General features: G+C 36.9%; 2 protein-coding genes across 4 annotated transcripts in view; one reads left to right on the top strand and one right to left on the bottom strand.

The window, feature by feature from the left end:
• lrch4 (leucine-rich repeats and calponin homology (CH) domain containing 4) overlaps positions 1-2,783 on the bottom strand; it is a 42,839-nt gene extending 40,056 nt beyond the window's left edge. For both annotated transcript variants that reach the window (XM_079375290.1, XM_079375289.1), the window contains exon 1: positions 2,423-2,783. In XM_079375290.1, coding sequence (XP_079231416.1) covers positions 2,423-2,594 — 172 coding nt within the window. In that variant the 5' untranslated portion in view covers positions 2,595-2,783. The remainder of the gene's footprint in view (positions 1-2,422) is intronic.
• A 2,176-nt stretch (positions 2,784-4,959) lies between these two features.
• The window catches only part of acox3 (acyl-CoA oxidase 3, pristanoyl), a 28,588-nt gene continuing 14,250 nt past the window's right edge, over positions 4,960-19,297 (top strand). For both annotated transcript variants that reach the window (XR_013784888.1, XM_079429234.1), the window contains exons 1-13: positions 4,960-5,015; positions 5,592-5,762; positions 9,427-9,660; positions 9,913-9,987; positions 11,474-11,563; positions 11,984-12,127; positions 12,217-12,305; positions 12,546-12,642; positions 13,849-14,031; positions 14,716-14,838; positions 15,013-15,133; positions 15,261-15,383; positions 16,514-16,627. Coding sequence is in view for 1 of the 2 variants with exons in the window: in XM_079429234.1 (XP_079285360.1) it covers positions 5,595-5,762; positions 9,427-9,660; positions 9,913-9,987; positions 11,474-11,563; positions 11,984-12,127; positions 12,217-12,305; positions 12,546-12,642; positions 13,849-14,031; positions 14,716-14,838; positions 15,013-15,133; positions 15,261-15,383; positions 16,514-16,627 (1,561 nt within the window). In the remaining variant the exon portion in view is untranslated. The remainder of the gene's footprint in view (positions 5,016-5,591; positions 5,763-9,426; positions 9,661-9,912; positions 9,988-11,473; positions 11,564-11,983; positions 12,128-12,216; positions 12,306-12,545; positions 12,643-13,848; positions 14,032-14,715; positions 14,839-15,012; positions 15,134-15,260; positions 15,384-16,513; positions 16,628-19,297) is intronic.

The following is a 19,297-nucleotide window of genomic DNA, read 5'->3' as shown; positions in this document are numbered from 1 at the left end:
GTCTTGGTGGATTGATGAGCCTGAGCTTTAGATCTGGACCTCCAGCAAGACTGAACCCCTGACCTTCCTGAGGGGAAGTTAGTCCATACCGGAAAGTGAGCTTCAGTAGAGAATGGGACTATGAGTGTGTGTAGACTGAAAAGAGTGAAAGAACAAACCAAGGCCCATCAATCCTTGCCTCCTTAGGTCTGCTAGCAAAAGTGACACTATCATCTTCCACCTACCTTCAAGTACACTTAAAATACACACTGCAGCTGCAACCAGTAATATGTGAGCAACACCTAGTAATCATTCTCTACCTGATGATAGGTGTGTCTGGGGAACATGATTATTATGGAATTATTTTTTTGTTTTTTTTTGTTTATACTGGATCTATGCTTGGATTTCTAGCATTTTTAAATGGCAGTTTCAGGCCTAGTTCTATTGAATTGTTCTGCACCCTCAGACGGATCCCAAATTGGAGCTTGGATTTTGGATAGTCAGATGTACAGTACAGTTGTCAAGGCAACATGGTTATCCATGCAGAAAATTGATGTAAAAAACCTCCACAGAAAAATATGAGATTAGACCATCTAAAATATCTAAAGACAGGGCTTAATATAGCCTACTAAACTACAGAGTATAAAACTCAAATTCGGCAGTGCCTCATTGTCATCAAGTGGTATCAATATCCAAAATCCAAAATTCCTAATAAATCATCCTTGTTAACAATGATGTCACTAAATATTTAAGATCATGAGAGAAAAAAGTGAAAACTATATTGATTGACTACTAAGCAATGTTCTTCTCTCAATTACTATTTTGCACAGCATTTGATCCGATTAAAGGGATAGTTCACCCAAAAATTTTAATTCTGTCATCATTTACTCACCCTCAAGTAGTTCCAAACCTGTATGAATGTCTTTGTTCTGCTGAACAAAAAGGAAGATATTCTGAAGAATGTGGGAAACAGAGTGGTTCTGGGGCACCATTGACTTCCATAGTATTCTTTTTCCTACTATGGAAGTCAATGGTGCCCCAAAACAGCCTGGTTACAAACTTTCTTCATAATATATTCTTTTGTGTTTGGCAGAACAAAGACATTCATACAGGTTTGGAACTACTTGAGGGTGAGTAAATGATGACAGAATTTTCATTTTTGGGTGAACTATCCCTTTAAAGTATATGGTTAAAAAACAACAACAACATTGGATTATTTCAATATGTACATGTAGCCTATCAGCATATTCAGAATAAACTACAACATGTGCATTAATTCCCTACAGGAGATGCTCTTTCTTGCCATTTATTATGCTGCATTTAATTGAATGAACTCTAAACAATTGTCATTCATGTCCTTAACAATGGCATACCAGAGCACATTGAATTAGAAATCGTAGGCCTCTTCCTCGCTCCACAAAAATGTGTTTTGTTCAGTAGCTTTTCAACAACTGTCTTTTTCCAGCATCACACATAATGAACACGATTTGGAAATGTGCAGATAAAAAAAAAGGGATGTTCAGTTACAGTGAATACTCTGAATAATACAGCTATTTTCCAGTTTGCCAACCTCAAATATTGGCTTAACTGGGTTATGGTCATCTTAATAATGCATTTAAAACAGTGATTTCAAACGTTTTAAACCATTTGAGTAGCTAAATATTCCAGCAGAATCTATTTCTAACTTGTCAGTAATGCCAGCTGTGGGTAACGAGTTACAAAAAGAGGTACAAGAACTGAAATGACAGTAAATGGCATGAAATGCCACTAAGAAATAGGATCTGTGCTAGTTCAGACTAACTAACTGGTAAATGCACTGCTACGTCTCTGTTAGACTGCAGACCATGTGCTTGTGGGGGTTTGTATGGCTTAAAGACAAACTGCTTTTATACCCACTTTGTATAAGAGGAGCAGATGGTCATATTAGTGCTGCTGGCAAGATGCATCTCAATACCAATGAGAGTGCAGTCAAAAGAGCTGACTACAACAATATCATTTGATATCACCAGTTCTGCAGGGTTTTCACTGCACTCAGATCAAATAGTGAAGTTTACAGTGGGTCTGTGGTAAGATGGCTCAGCCCCAGTGTAGTTTCCACCTCAACAACAGGAAGAGAAGCACAGCGCAGATGTCTTCAATCTCTAAAGCAAACACACCAGACTCAAACTAAACAACCTGACTTTAAAAACACAATAAGCTGAGGTACGGGCACTGATGTTGTTCTTTAGAAACGAAAGCGAGGACTAAAATGAACTTATCAGATGATCCGCTTCCTACAAAGATCACTAAAGTGAAAGATCTGCTTTTTCTGGGGCGGGCGTGATGATGGTGGTGCTCCCCTGCAGAAGGGGTGCAGGTGAAGAAGACAGTCAAACAAAGGACATTAAATGCACTGTTTCCTCCCCCTCTCTCTCATCCCGTGACCGCTTTATTTAAGTCTTACCTGCGTGTGTAATGTCGGACAGGTCATAGTTCTTGGCGGTGCGGGGGAACTCTTTGAGTTTGCGGTTGGAGAGGATGAGCGCTCCGCTGGACGCAGCCTCTTCCAGCGCCTTCTCCACGCTCCTGCTGGCCGCTACGGTCGCCGGCAGCTGCGCTCCATCCCCAGCAGCCATCAAACACTAAATATGACCCAAACCTTACTCTTTACAAAGACAATCAGCCCTCCTAAACCTCCATCGCATCCGAGGCCGGTCCAATAACGTTACACCCCAGAAAAGTAAGTTTTCGTACTCCAAAAGTGATGTAAAATCCAGTGATTGAGCAAAGTTGCGCGGTGAGTTGACAGTCCTTGTGCCGAGAACAGAGGGGGCGGAGCTTACGGATTGAGCAAGTCTTGATTGACAGGGCGGACACACCCAACACGAGTTCGGGAAATGGACACAAAAGCGCTGCTCTCATCTCAAAGAGGAAATTATAAAGTTTTTTGGACGTTCGGTGATTTTGTAATTCAAACCGTAGAAGCTGACACCGAGGAAGTTTTCGCATTTTTTGAATACCGATAGCAGGACTGATAAGTTCAACAGTAAGCGGAAGCTTCTAATGGATATATCACATCATTTCCCTGTTTCAGATCCATTAAACGACGTGCACTTAGAGAGAGGAAATGAAGGACATAAATATTGCATTAACGTTTTAGCATTAGTTCACCCTTACTTTGCTTTATGGGTGTGACACCAAACACACTTCTCAATGACTTTGGTGTCTAAAGCTTTCCATAAAATATTGGATTTGGCTCAATCGACTTCCAAAACGTATTAAATAAAAAATATATAGCCTATATTTAAAAACAACACTGAGATTTAAAAAAATCATCCTTTAACAGTTGTCTGTGATACAATTGCTAGTTATAGCCTATATATATATTTATTTTAGTTTAAGTAGGCTAATTAAACATGCTTTATATTAAAATTATACTAAAACTCTAAAAACATATAAAAAAGCTTGATTTCTAACATTTGAAATTTAGTGGAAAATAAACCTTCAAGTCCAAAAACGTTGTAATTCCATAAACTGTAATTGAGAGAGAGTTTTTTTTTTTTTTTTGTATAATGTATAAATAAGGCTATTGTTTGTTTGTTGTATTATTATGTTGGCACATTTGCCCATATAGTACACAGCAAGCTTTCACAGAGTTATTGCTTACCCATGCATGCTTAATGTCTATCTGTTTTTTGTTTAGTCTTTCTGAGTTCAGTGTTTTATGCCTAACAGGGGCACAAAGTGGGTCACAAAGTTATCCACTGTGTCATTACTCCCATGGAACAAACAGAGAGGAAGAGAGGGATCAAGTGAGTCCAGAGGAAGAGAAGGGATGAGAAAGTGTGAGGTCATAATCTGTGTGAAGCCCCTAGGATCTATGTTAAAACATAGTAATATGTAATAAAATGAATACTTTATTAATTAAGAATTGAAACATTCACTTAAGTCTTTACTGTACACTGTAAAAAAAAATACTTTTCATGTAAAAAAAAACATTTGGAGTACGTTTTCAGAAGTTCAGACGTTTAATTCATTGTGTTACTTGCCACATCTTCAATTTCTTAGAGAAAATTGTTTCTACACCACAATTTTTTTCAGTGTAGTTGTGAGATTCTTGATTCGTTTTCTTGGTGGCATTTAATATAAATGACAGAGAGGCTCACAATTTCAATTGAATACATTTTATTACTGGGCCTGCAGTTCTATTATTTATTTATTTTAGAGGAACGCTTATTTAAAATAATATTTAAAACGATATAATATTTTAAATGATATATTAATAAATAATTCAGACTAAAGAGATTCTTTGGAAAGTTATTGTATTCCTTTTACACATGATGTGGTTATTACATTAATTTCCAAAGTTCCCTTTCTGCTGTTGTCAGTAGTCATATCATGGCAAAAATCCCCGTTAACAGGCTGAAAATCCAAACCCCAAAAGAAGTTATTAAAGGAAGTGCAGTGCACGGACCCTCGTGTCTTTCTGTAGAGCCACATAACAGCGCTCCCTGGCGTACAAAACCATTTTAACAACTCAAAACAGAGCCCTTTGTGTGGCAGAATGATTCGGAAAAATAGCCTACTTCATTTCAGAATATTTGAACAGTAGTAATATAATTGTAGTCTTTTATTTATTTATTTGTATCTCTTTTCTTCTAAATATTTCAAATACATTTGTAATCTATTTAAATTTCTTAATTGTTATTGTTATTTAATTCATTCCTCAGTTATGATTATTTTATGATTTTTTAAAAATATATTTTATAGTAAAGTACTCTGAATTATCACTGTGTATTAAATGTGCTGTATGCATAAAAAAATAAATCGCCTTGTTGCCACTGTCTGAGAGAAAATCCCAAAGCTATCACACTCCTCCACCTTTATGACGCTGGCTTTCAGAGGCACAGGTGTTTTTTCAACAGGACAAGGTTTGTTCAGTGCAGTGCGCCTTTAAGCAGCAGCGCTTCTCTGATTGGTTTTATTTGGTCACATGAGCACTTCCTCCTCTGAAGGGACAGGGCAGAGTACAGTGGGTCTCGAGGTTACAGGATAAGGTAAGACAAATGATATTTCAGCACTCTCCAAACTAATGATATGAAACAATGCTCTTTTTAAAGCAGCTTCTTTACTGTTTGTGTGTGTAGTGACTTTAAATGACTTTAGCCAGCTTGCTAGAATAGTAATAAATGGCTGGAGGTGCTCATGTTTGTTTTGGTATTGTGACATGTAGCCTATTGTGATATGTGTATGCAGGAACAAATGTTATGTGCCATATTATTGAGTTGGCCTGATAACTAGATCACAGGTATTAACCTCACAGATTTTAATCCTGCAAATGATAAATAAAGTTTGTGAAAGGAATTATACATGATGCAAGTAATGTGCAAGGAAATAATTTACAGTTCCAGGTGTCCAGAAAGGGTAGCATAGGAATATGCTGATATATTGATTGTTAACCTGAATGTCATTACAAGGGGGAATGCTTGATTCAGACATACTGCAACTGCAATAGCATCATTTACTGCAATATCAATTTCCTTTCAATCTCCTTCAGAAAATCATGACATTTATCATTACCTAAATTGTGAACATGATTGATTTGGTCATGTTTGTTTTTGCCTTTGTATCAGAACATGAGTGTGCCAGCCATCACAGATGCTAAATACATTTTGGGAGAGAAAATGGATGAGGGCATCCCAGACCTTCCCAGTGGTCCCCTAGATATCTACAGGAAGAAAGCATCCTTCAGTTGGAAGGAAATGTTGCGGTTTCTGGAGGGCGATGAAATCATTGCATTCAAGGTAAGATGTTTATGTTTTGCTAATCTTTTTATTTATTAAATTTTTTTGTCCAGGAAATATACACATTTAGTAAGATTTACGGTGGCCGAGAGAGCTCAACACGCTGCAAATAGAAAAAACACCTGCAAATTAAGAAAACAACTTCATCACACATGCTGCAAATACTCACAACACAAACAAATACACATACACAACGAATAAAAAATGGCGCCGCTGTGTTCGGACGCCGTTCAGGCCGCTCCGCTGAGATTTTGCTTTAACTTACTTTTTTACTTACTTTTACTTTCTCTTTTTACACATTTCACGTCGGCACTGATCACCTACAACATAGAAACGCTTTTGGACATTGGAAACTGCTACACCAACCTGTTTCAGGACACTTTATCCAGGAATCCTTCTAGGCCTCTGGAGATTCTTCGGAATGCGGAGACGAACAGTATCCCCCCGAGGCGACGGATCAAGAAACACCGCGGGAAACGCACTGGGATTCGAGATAGACTCCGGAAAAGGGCTCACAGTCCTCCTCTCCCGAGCATTCTGCTCGCAAATGTCCAATCCTTGGAGAATAAGATGGACGATCTTAGAGCCAGGATTAGTTTCCAACGGGACTGTAACATCCTTTGTTTGTCAGAAACGTGGCTTTCGTCCATGATCCCGGACACTACTGTAATGCCCAGTGAGAACTTCTCTGTTTTTCGGACGGACAGAACAGCAGAGGCCGGTAAATCCAGGGGTGGAGGTGTGTGTTTCATGATTAACAAGAAATGGTGTGAACATCTTTCCATTATTTGCCGCCCATTTTATCTGCCCCGGGAGTTTTCATCGATCATTGTCACTGCTGTGTACATTCCACCACAGGCAGACACTGGCTTGGCTTTGTCTAAGCTTCACGATGTGCTCAGCGGCTACATTAACAAACATCCTGACGCTGCCTTCATCATCGTGGGAGACTTTAACAAAGCCAATCTCAAGCAGGTCATGCCGAACTTTCATCAACGTGTATCCTGTCCAACTGGAGGACCAAACAAACTGGATCATTGCTACACTCAGTTCAAGAATGCCTACAAAGCCCGCTCACTACCGGCTTTTGGCAAATCGGACCATGCCGCCATTTTCCTAACACCGGAATACAAACAAAGGCTCGTTCAGGATCCTCCGGTGCAGAGAGTAGTGACGCGCTGGTCCTCCCACTCAGAGACTCTTGATGACGTCGACTGGGACATGTTCCGGCTCGCTGGTTTGTTCACTTCCAACTTTAACGAGTCCCTTGCTACCTCCGTGGTTCCCACATCATTTAAAAAATCTGTCATTATCCCTGTGCCAAAGAACAATAAACCCTCTTGCCTGAATGACTATCGCCCATTTGCCCTCACATCTATAATCATGAAGGTTTTTGAGAGACTTGTAAAGAGCCACATCTGCTCCTCCATACCTGATACTTTGGACCCTCTTCAGTTTGCCTATCGCCCAAACAGATCTACTGACGATGCCATCTCTCACGTCCTCCACTCTTCCCTCACACACTTGGACAGCAACAATGGGAATTATGTAAGGCTCTATTCATTGACTATAGCTCAGCTGTCAATACTATAGTCCCCATCAAGCTGGCATCTAAACTCACAGACCTCGGCCTAAACTCTTCACTCTGTGACTGGATTCAAGACTTCCTCACCGGCAGACCTCAAGTGGTGAAATTTGGCCAGTTCACCTCAAACCCCATCACCCTGAACGTAGGAGCCCCACAGGGTTGTGTCCTGAGTCCCCTGCTTTACTCTCTCTACACGCATGACTGCATGTCCTCTCACAGCTCCACATCTATTATCAAATTCACTGATGATACTGTGGCTCTGGGCCTCATCTCCAACAACGATGAGACCGCTTACTTGGACGAGGTAGAGAGACTCACATCATGGTGCCAGGACAACTGTCTCTCTCTGAATGTGAGCAAAACTAAAGAGCTGATCATGGACTTTAGGAAGAGACAGCAGCAGCCCTACACTCCTCTTATGATCAGTGGGACCCCTGTGGAGAGAGTGAGTTTCAAGTACCTCGGTGTAAACATCTCCGAGAACCTGACTTGGACTACACACATCAAACACAGGTTAAGAAACCCAGGCAAAGACTGTACCATCTGCGACAGCTGAGGAAATTCAGGGTCTCACCAGCAATCCTGAAAACTTTCTATTCAGGGACCATAGAACGTGTATTGACGTGCATCTCAGTGTGGTATGGAAACAGTTCCAATCGGGACTGCGAAGCACTACAGAGAGTTGTGCGCTTAGCTGAGCGCATCTCAGGGTCTGCTCTCCCCTCTCTGCAGGACATCTACCTCAAACGCTGCAAAAATAGAGCTGTCAAAATAATCAAGGACTCAAATCACCCTGGTAACCGTCTATTCACTTTGCTTCCATCTGGTAAACGCTTCCGTAGCCTGATGGCAAAAACTGAGAGACTTAGGAGGAGCTTCTTCCCCCAGGCCATCAGGCTCCTAAACTCTAACTCCGTGTCATAACATCACATGACTCCATGTAAATATCACCATATCAATAGCTATTCGTAATTTTTCTCTACCTCATATTGCTGCTATTTAAATACCCTGTACAACTTTTTGCACATTCCTCTTATTACTATTTAAGTCAACAACATACTGACCTGCACATTTATATTTATATTTATATTTTTTATCTTTTATTTTATTTTATTCTCTTATTTTTTCTACTTTTCTTTTTCTTAATATCTGTATACTTTATAATTGCACTGTCCTTGGAGCGGACCTGACCTACATTTCACTGCTGGTTATACCCTGTATAATTGTGTATGTGACAAATAAAAATCTTGAATCTTGAAATAAAGAAACGCACTGCAAAGAATATTCTTTATTTGGTTGTGTTGTGAGCATTTGCAGCACCTGCTGTCAAATTGATGCAGATGTTTTCTTAATTTGCTGGTGCTTTTTCTATTTGCATGTGTTTTCTGAAGTTGCAGTGCATTGAGCTCTCCCAGCCACCGTAAAGATTACTATTATGCAGATTACTATTTATTATTATTTATAATAATAAATCAATAAAACCATATAATAAATGAAAAAATCCTATTTTCATAATATTCCAAAGATTTTACACATTTTATTTATACAGGAATTTTACACAATATAACTTGGACATGTGTCACCAATATTAATAAAAAGTAAAAGTTTATTACATAAAGTACATCTGCCCTAACAACCGTATGGATAAAGTGTGCTTAGTCCATTTAGTTCGTATAAGGAAAACTTCTCTAAGACTGAGCTGAATTTCAAATGAATGATTCCTTTATTTGACCAGTTTGCGTGAAGGGATGGGCGGGAAGGGATTTAAGCAAACAAGATTTCAAACCTTAGTTTCAAAGCATTTAAAAATTCTGATAGTTTACCACTTGATACAGTTGATCTGCTGAACTCATGAAAAAATGTCTAATGGTTTTAACAGTTTTATAATTTAGTTTAATTTGAATTAATGAACTTTTAATACTTATGCAGGTATAAATGATTATACATGTTTGGGCTTAGCTTTCATTGGATTTATATAATTTGTTTTGCAATGCATTTGATTCAGATTTTCAAAGAGTCCACAGTCATTGATATAGGTAACTTCTCAGATGTCTTTGTGTTTCTCTCTCTGATCAGCAACATGTGTTCAGAACACTGGAGAGTGACCCGCTCTTTGCGCGGCAGCCTGGTGAGGACATCCCAGTGGAGCAGAAGCGCGAGCTCACCTTCCGCCGCTGTAAACAGTTATTTAAGTATGACTTTGTTAAACGCGATGACATCATGCAGAACCCCTGGAAGATGACAATTCTCAATGACTGCCTGGGAATGTATGACTGGTCTTTGGGAGCCAAATACTTCCTTAACAAAGGGGTGAGCTCATTTCATATGCCCTCTAGAGATCATATAAATGTTGGAGCTTAATACACTAACCTTCCAAAAATTGCTTGTAATCCTTACAAATTATGAATTATGAACAAACCCCTTCTTGAATGGATAAAGCTCACACAGAAGTAATTGAAGTAATATTTTGCCTTTTTGTTGGCAATTCACAAAATTCCATGCAGTAGTGTTTATTATTTTTTGTGATGATTTTTTATTTGAAAACCTTTTATATGTTGTTAGATGTTTGGAGCCACAGTGGCAAACACAGGATCTCAGAGACACTTGATGTTTGTGCAAGACAGTGAGCAAATGATGGTAAATGATCTCTGTTTTTTTATGGCATGCAACAAATATAAAACCATATCAGCCATAACAAGTGTACTGAGTAAACGTGCACTATATCTTAAATGCATTCACAGCAAATATGGTTGCTTTTTTTTAAAGGTGGCCACTAGTTTACACTACTACCCACTACTCAAAGTTTATTACATTATTTAACATGAAGTAACAATTAAAAAGTCTTCTAAAGCAATAATTAATCATATGTAAATTTCACCATGTAATAATACATTTTCAAAATCAAAACTTGTATCTGTTAAGATTATTTAATGAACCTGAGCTAACATGAACTATCAATGAAGAGATGTATTTTTATTTTATTTTTTTAATTCTGAAGCAAATATATTGCTAATTGTTAGTTAATGCATTAACTGAAGTTAACTAAAGAAGTTTATTGTAAATTGTTACCATAAAATGCAGTTAATTAAAATGAAAGATTATCATAATATTATTATTTGCTTTTGTAGATTGTCATATTTTGCTGCTCAATAGTGTGATACATTCCCTAGTGAAAAATAAATACTAAAATGTATTTAAAATACATTTATTTCATATTAAGTATACTACAAATACATTTACATATTTATGTGCCATACTTAATAAAAATACCCTGCAATTATACTTTTAGTATAATAAACTGGTAGACGTAAAATCTGCTAAAATGGAACAACAAATTTTGTACTTAATGCACTTTAATTGTGTGGAAGTAGTGCTAACTAAAGATACACTTAAGTATATTTGATTGTGCTAAAGTGGAACTATTGCAAGTATACTTTAGGTACACTTTAAATATCTTGCTTATTCAAAAATAGTACAATCTTCATACAATCCTCCTTTATAGTGACATTAAAACACATTTAAGAAATGTGCATTGTGCACAAGTTATACTCCAAATAAAGTTTAATTACCATTTTTATATTAGTAAGTCTCGAGCGATATGCCAGTAAATATCTTAATAGATTTGAACTATACTTAGTATAAAATAAATGTATTTTAAATATTGCTCGCATGAAAAATGGGTGGGTTCAAGCAAAAAGTGATATCTTCTAAGTTGTGTGTCAGATCCAGATGTAAATACCTGGAAATAAAAGCCGGCATTTAAATCTCTTGTCTGATATTCATCTTTTGATGTCAAACCCAAATGTTTTCAGTCTGCAGCAAAAATAAAGGAATTGGCCTCACTGTCCCAATACTTTTGGAGGGGAGTGTATATTACTTTTTTACTAGGGTTAAACGAAGGCTTTGACTGTCTTGCATGTCATTATTCACCTTCCATACAACTAGGACATTTTGACACACAAGCTCAGCATTAGGCCATAAACAGGAAGTTCCACGGTGCTGCAAATTAGCGTGTGTGTGTTTGCATGTGTGTATATACAAACCAGCAAGCTGCTTTTGACGTTAGTCATGGCCAACCACATGAGCCACTGACAGCTTTTTAATATTGTGTATGTCTGTTTAGACGTTTGGATGCTTTGCCCTGACAGAGCTGAGCCATGGCAGCAACACGAGAGCTATGAGGACAACAGCCAGATATGACCCCAGCACTCAGGTACTCTAGCATAGCACTAGATTCAACAACGAAAGTCTGAACACATTGAGATTATACAAACATGGCCTTTCAAATCATAAAGACACATGGACTGTTGATTTATTAATCCAGGTTAATAAATAAAGCTACAACAAAACAATAAGTTAACATTCACATAGAGTAATAAATACTATTGTTCATTGTTGATTCATGATAGCTGAAGTATTAGAAACCATAGTAAATGTTTCCTAGTGTTTATATGTTATCTGAATAATTCAAATCACAGTCTGTCAATGACTCGCTTATAGGGAAATCCTCCGTGTAGCACACAAAGCCATCTGTCATTATAAAAGCTTTCTTATTATGGTTTTTACTATTCCTTCCTTCTGTTTAATTATTTTAGATCTTCCTAGCTAATTTATGTTGTTTTGAAATCCGCAGGAGTTTGTGATAAACTCTCCAGACTTTGAAGCAGCCAAGTTCTGGGTGGGGAATTTGGGAAAGACGGCCACTCATTCAGTCGTATTTGCACAGCTCTACACCCCTGACGGGCAATGCCACGGCCTTCACTCTTTTGTAGTCCAAGTATGTGTGAAAATACGTTTTTCAGTTCATTTGCTTGTCTTGTTAGAGCAGCTGTGAATAATTCGGTTTTAATGTAATTAAATTTCTAGGTCAGAGATCCAAAGACCTTGCTGGCAATGCCAGGAGTGATGGTCGGGGATATGGGAAAGAAACTGGGTCAGAACGGACTGGATAATGGGTGAGTTTACTGCTAGACTGTGGACTGCCGAGCTGTTGTGATTACAGTATTTGGTCATTAGATGGCGTTAAAAGAAAACCATAAAAGAATATATCCATCTGATATCTCACTTCATCTCCATAATATATCTTTCTGTTCATATAAATGAAAATGCTGTTCTTCATACTTTTCATTGTTATCACTTAACAAAAACATTTTTTGTAATGTCTAAAATAAATTAATGAAATTTTTTTTTGTCAGTTTTGCCATATTCCACAATGTGAGGATACCTCGGGAAAACTTGCTGAACAAAACGGGGGATGTTACGCCTGAAGGACGCTATGTTTCACCTTTTAAAGTAAGCAATATTATGTCACTGCCTAATAAACATTACATATACTGCCTTTTTTATTGCATTTACACTGTGAAAATAATGTTTACAAAAAAGTGTATATACATTCACATTAGTAATAGCAATAGAATAGCATTTATTAATCTTTGTTCATTTTAATTTTCTATATTTGTAACCCTGGACACTAAACCAGTCTTAAGTAGCACAGGTATATTTGTAGTAGCAGCCAACAATACATTGTATGGGTCAAAATTATCCATTTTTCTTTTATGCCAAAAATCATTAGGATATTAATTAAAGATCATGTTCCATGAAGATATTTTGTAAATATATTCATATCCATAAATATATAAAATTATCTTAATTTTTGATTAGTAATATGCATTCATAAGAACATAATTTGGACAAATTTAAAGGTAATTTTCTCCATATTTAGATTTTTTTTTGCACCCTCAGATTCCAGTTGTATCTCGGCAAAATAACAATATCAATGGAAAGCTTATTTATTCAGCTTTCAGATGATGTATAAATCTCAGTTTAAAAAAAAGTTTACCCTTATGACTTGTTTTGTGGTCCAGGGTCACATGTATTAATACATTTTCAACATTAATGCACTAAAATGAATTAAGAATGAACAATAGCATATTTATAAATTCACATTAACCTAAATTAATAATAAAAAAGGATTGTTAGTTCATGATACCTAATGCATTAGTTAATATTTAGAACCAAATTGTAACACCTTTCAATTTTTCAAATATAGGATATGTGCAAAGCAACAGTATTTACTTTGTTATTATGAAAGTAGGAAAAAATAGAGCTATTGTGGTGTGTATCTGTGTGGACATCTTGCAATGCTTTACTCCCTCTGCAGTAAGAGGAAGCGGTGGTGCAGCAGCTGTGCTGTGCTATGCAAGATGTACGAGAAGGAATCCATATGCTTTCATTTCAAACAAACAGGGAGTTTTCAATCACAGGGAAAGCCAGGACATCAGCCAATATTGCTGACAGAAAGACATAAAGGGGTTTTTCTGAAAACTAAGAGAGGCGAGAAGATGAATATGAATCAATGAGATATAATTTGCCCTCATTTTTTCCTCACATTCTTTGTCTCTTTTTTGTAGTTTGGTCTAGTCATCCCTGCTATGTGTTCTCAATTACTTCATTATGTTTCTTTCCATCCTGTCTTTTTCTAACCATAAACCTTTATAGGACCCCAATAAGCGGTTTGGGGCATCTTTAGGGGCTCTGTCAGGAGGCAGGGTGGGCATTACAAGGATGGCACTGGTCAATCTGAAGCTTGCGGTGACTGTGGCTGTGCGATTCTCCGCCACACGCAGACAGTTTGGGCCCAAAGAGGACGAGGAGATTCCAGTGCTGGAATATCAGCTACAGGTACAAAATACTGACACTCTCCAGTGGAAACATTTCATGACAGAAGAAAATCTTTCGCTACATCAGGAAGATTCTGGATAAGTCTTCTTCCTCTAATTTACCTTCTCTTCCTTAATTTAAAAAATTTAAAAAGAAAAACTTCAGAAAATAAAAAAATATATATATATTTGTTTAAATGTAATTGAAAAATAATTACATTTAAAATAATTGAATAATTAAAAATCAAATGTGAGCATATTTAGTTTTGCTTTAGTCACCTACAAAAATAATGATAGAATGAATAATAAATTAATTGATATCATAAATAAAAAAGTCCTATTTTACATATATTTTTTGTGCAGTACATTCTAGTGTAAATACACTGTAAGTGCATATACTGTACATAAGATGCAACCAAAATAACTTAGATTAAAATAAAAATGTATATGCTACATGGCCAAAAGTGTAACTGCCAGATTGGCAATATTTAACATTGTGTGGAACTTTTAATAGGCCTTTACATCCACCAGTACATTTTGTTTGTAGAGTATTTTCTTCCAATTCTCAGTGTTCGTTTTCAGGGTATCACTGAAGGTTACTTATACTCTATACTAATATTATAGATCAAACTAAGAGTATGTGCACATTTTATGAGGTGCTTGTCTTTTGACCCTTCATGTGCATACACTCCGTCCTCTGTTGCAGCAATGGCGTCTTATTCCTTTCCTGGCAGCGGTGTATGCACTGGAGCACTTCACCAGATCCTTCTGCATGAACTTTGTGGAATTTCAAATTGGACTCTTAATGAAAGACAAAAGCGACAGACAGGTAAACATCATACTAAAGATGTTTTAGATATGCTGAATATACAAGTTTCCATGAAATCTGAGATGAAACATTCTTAAACTCCTTTTTTTTAAAAAGCGTCTTGATCAATAAATTTGAAAAGTCTAGGGATCTTCTAGTCTTGATCACATATAGATTGTGTGTGTCGCTCCTCAGGCTGAACTGGGCAGAGAGATCCATGCCATGTCGTGCGCTAGTAAACCTCTGGGATCATGGACAGCCCAGCGAGGCATTCAGGAATGTCGAGAGGCTTGTGGAGGACACGGTTACCTTGCCAGTGAGGAATTTTTTAAATCCTCATAAACTAAATGTTTAATAGATGCAATAAACACCAAGTCTAATATCAAAAGAACTTCTAGTCAGCTTCTGTTTATCTGTTAATCTGTTTATCTTTTCGTGTTAAGTGAACCGGCTGGGAGACATGCGCGATGATAACGACCCAAACTGCACATATGAGGGTGATAACAACGTCCTTCTACAGCAGACCAGCAACTATCTGCTCAGCTGGCTTCAACACAAACAGCAAGGTCTCTACACACTAGAGTCAATTTAACCCACACTCAATTTTCATACTGATTGAACTGGTTAAACTATTTGTTTATTTTTGAAATTTTGTCTGTATATTTTTCATTTAGGGTCATGAATGTGCATGCAAAGTTTGGACACACAGATGTGTTTTGGAAAACCTGCACAATTTTTTTTTTTTTATGGCTGTTGTGACCCCCATTGGTTTTGCATGCAATTTCAACGCTTTGAAAAACAGCAAAGCAAATAAAAAACAGAAAACCTTTATTGTAGCTCACTAAGACACTAAAATATAAAATACATTAGATCTTTTGAAAATTAAGACTCAGAATTTTTCCCAAACTGAGGACTCTTAAGGAAAATTCTCTGTTTCTTATTTTATGTAGTCAAATTTCACAGTCACAATCAATCTGTCAAAGGTTGTTTTTTGGTTGTTAGTTTGGATCTCAGTTACTAGACTGCTGCAGCACTTTAAAAGACGTGTGAGAAACTAATTTTACCCTCACAAGGTTTTGAGAACCAGACATAACAAAAAGACAGGAAGTACAAATAACAATAAATACTCTCACACTAAGTACAAATAATGTTTAATACTATTTATACAGGCTTGTAGTTATTTGCACCTCAGTGTGTAAATAGTCACTGCAAAAGTCATGACAAATAAAAACCCATACTTTTTTGTTTTGTGTCTGTGCAGCTAATTTTGAACATAAATCTGTGGGTCTAATTAAAATAGATGGGAATTATTACATTCATTTACATTCTAACATGTATTATATCTCTAGGATCAGACAAGCCACAATAGAGGTTTTCTGTTTTTACATGAATCTTTAGTGTTTTTCATATTGTCGATTTTTGGCAAAATTCAATGTGGGTCGATTTGACACACAACACAACAGTTGTACCATGTTTTTGAACACAAGAGGAGGGTTTTAACATGTATTCTCCATTTTAGTTTTGTCAAGAATTATTAAATAGGAAGAAGTAATGACAGTGGTCATGTGTTTGTTAACCAAGACATCCAAAGCATTCTTTGCATATTGGTTTTAGTGGTATGCAGAATATGAAGAATGCTTTTTGTGTCTGATATGATGTTTGTGTCTGATATAGGTGTTTTTGTCCCTCAATCAAGGTAAAGGAAGGATTGAATCCCCTCTTGAGACTGTGAACTTTTTAGAGGACATGAACAGCATTCTGCAGAGCAAGTTCACAGTTGGCTCGGTGGAAGAGTGCATGAACTCAGCCGGTACGCAACATTAACACTACATTCTCCATAGCAGGGACACATATATGCACATTCTTCACAACCGCACACACCAGCCACATTACTCATCTAGCATTCACTTCACCTCAGTTACCTCTGTTCTCTTGGTGCTCTTCTTTTTCTTCTTTTAGACTCCAGACTGCATTCAAACTTTTGTAGATAATTTCAGCCTTGGGGTGAAATATTATGATTTTTAAGTATAATTGGTAACATTATACTTTATTTGTAATACATGATAAAAGGTTATTAAAAGATATAATGTATTATAATTATTCATAATGTGTGTTGTAATACATTGTCTTGATCTTGTTATAATTCTAACTGAATTTAAAATGCCTAGTGTAACAATGAATTGATAAGTGTTGTAATGTATTCAATTATTCATGAGATTATAGGCATAATTAATGCATTAAAACTACTTTTATAAGGTATCACTGAAACTAATACTGATATATATTTATTTCTTCTTCAGTTTCTGGGAAAACAAGGTATTTAGTTATTTAACATAACAGCCTAAACTGCAATTTATCAGATGTTTTTATTTAGTATTTATTAACAGTTAGAAACATATTAGAACAAACAACTTGGTCTTTTCTCTTATCCGTTTAACCATATTAAACTGTAAGCATAGCGTTGCAGTTATGTGTTGATTCTTTCACATTTTGTAGCTCTAATACAGAATTGAATTTGCACAAACCCAAACTTGAATCATTTTCTTTTGAAGCACTGGTATTTTCCTCAAGAAATCCATTTCTAGTTCTGCTCTGTTATTTAGCTGTAGTGAACTTTTAGTTTTGTTTAATGGAGTCATTATTCTTTTACGCTCAGAGGAAACCAAATAAACAAAATGAGCCTTGTGTCATTTTCATATTCCACTTTCATGGTTTTGGTTTTGAGTAATCCACAATGTTTGTGTGTACAGTGTTTTTTTTCCTGAGCACATTATCTAACACACAAACTGTCGCGCTTCCACCGCATACAGAGAGAATGTGAGAATCTGCGTCACGCTGTGTTTGTGTGTCGTTTACTGTTAAAAGTGCTCCTTGATGCTGCAGACTGCTCCAGTGGGAGAGTTTTACATCCTGAACCGAGCTGCACATCTGCTAAACATCTGCTCTCTTTATTGACATCATTCCTCAGCTGGTGACTCAACTCATTGTTGCCTGGTTACAGGGGTCAGAGGATCCTCGTTTTAATTGGACGAGGATAGGGAGTGGACTACTTAGCTTTAAACTGACTTTTGTCTCCTATCGCATCATGTGACAAGTGCCCAGGGAGTTTTCAAATGCTAGACCGGTTTTAATATTGTTTTTCATCCCAGCTGTTTTGCGTCAAAACTTTGAATGCTCTCATTCTTTACCTATAATAGTCCATGGCTTGAATCTGTCCGTTTCAGGCCAACTAAATCATGACGAGCTAAAGGAATAGATCAACCAAACATTCTGTCATCATTTACTCATCCCTCATGTCCTTCCAAACCTATAAGATTTTAGCTTAAGCCTTTATATATAATTTTAAAGTATTATATTAATATAAAAATATTGATATTTTTTAAATATTAATGTCAAAGATGCTCATTTCCACTAATATATATATGAAAAGGTTTTTGCCCTTTCCTGTTTTTTTTTGTTTTTTGCATATTTGTCACTTAAAGATTCAGTTCATCAAACAAATTTTAATATTACACAAAGAACCCGAGTAAATACAGAATGCAGTTTTGAAATAATGATTTCATTTATTAAGGGAAAAAAGCTGGCCAAACCTGCCTGGACCTACATGAAAAAGTAATTGGCCCCTAAATCTAATAACTGATTGTGCCACCCTTGGCAACAACAACTGCAATGAAGCATTTGTGTTAACTGGCAATGAGTCTGTTACAGCGCTGTGGAGGAATTTTGGCCCACTCTTCTTTGCAGAATTGTTTTAATTCAGCCTCATTGGAGGGTTTTCGAGCATGAATGGACTGTTTAAGGTCATGCCACATCATCTCAATCGGATTAAGTCTGGACTTTGACTTGGCCACTACAAAACCTTAATTTTGTTTTTATTGAGCCATTCAGAGGTGGACCTGCTGGTGTGTTTGGGATCATTGTCCTGCTGCATAACCCAAGTGCGCTTGAGCTTGAGATCACAAACTGACGACCAGACATTCTCCTTCAGGATTTTCTGATCAAGTGCAAAATTCATGGTTCCACCAATTATGGCAAGTCATCCAGGTCCTGAAGCTGCAAAGCAGCCTCAGACCACCACACTACCACCACCATGTTTGACTGTTGGTATGATGCTCTTTTTATGAAATTGTGTTGGTTTTACGCCAGATGTAACGGGACACACACCTTCCAAAAAGTTCAACTTTTGTCACATCAGTCCACAGAATATTTGCCCAAAAGTCTTGGGGATAATCAAGATATTTTTTGGCAAATGTGAGACGAGCCTTTGTGTTCTTTTTGGTCAGCAGTGGCTTTTGTCTTGGAACTCTCCCATGGATGCTGTTTTTGCCCAGTCTCTTTCTTATTGTTGAATCATGAACTCTGACCTTAATTGAGGCAAGTCAGGCCTGCAGTTTTTCAGATGTTGTTCTGGATTCTTTTATGACCTCCTGGATGAGTCGTCGTTGCTCTCTTGGAGTAATTTTGGTAGGCTGGCCACTCT

The sequence above is a fragment of the Barbus barbus genome (genome assembly GCF_936440315.1).
Source record: "Barbus barbus genome assembly, chromosome: 2".
Taxonomy (NCBI): domain Eukaryota; kingdom Metazoa; phylum Chordata; class Actinopteri; order Cypriniformes; family Cyprinidae; genus Barbus; species Barbus barbus.
This window is presented reverse-complemented; position numbering and strand designations above follow the sequence as displayed.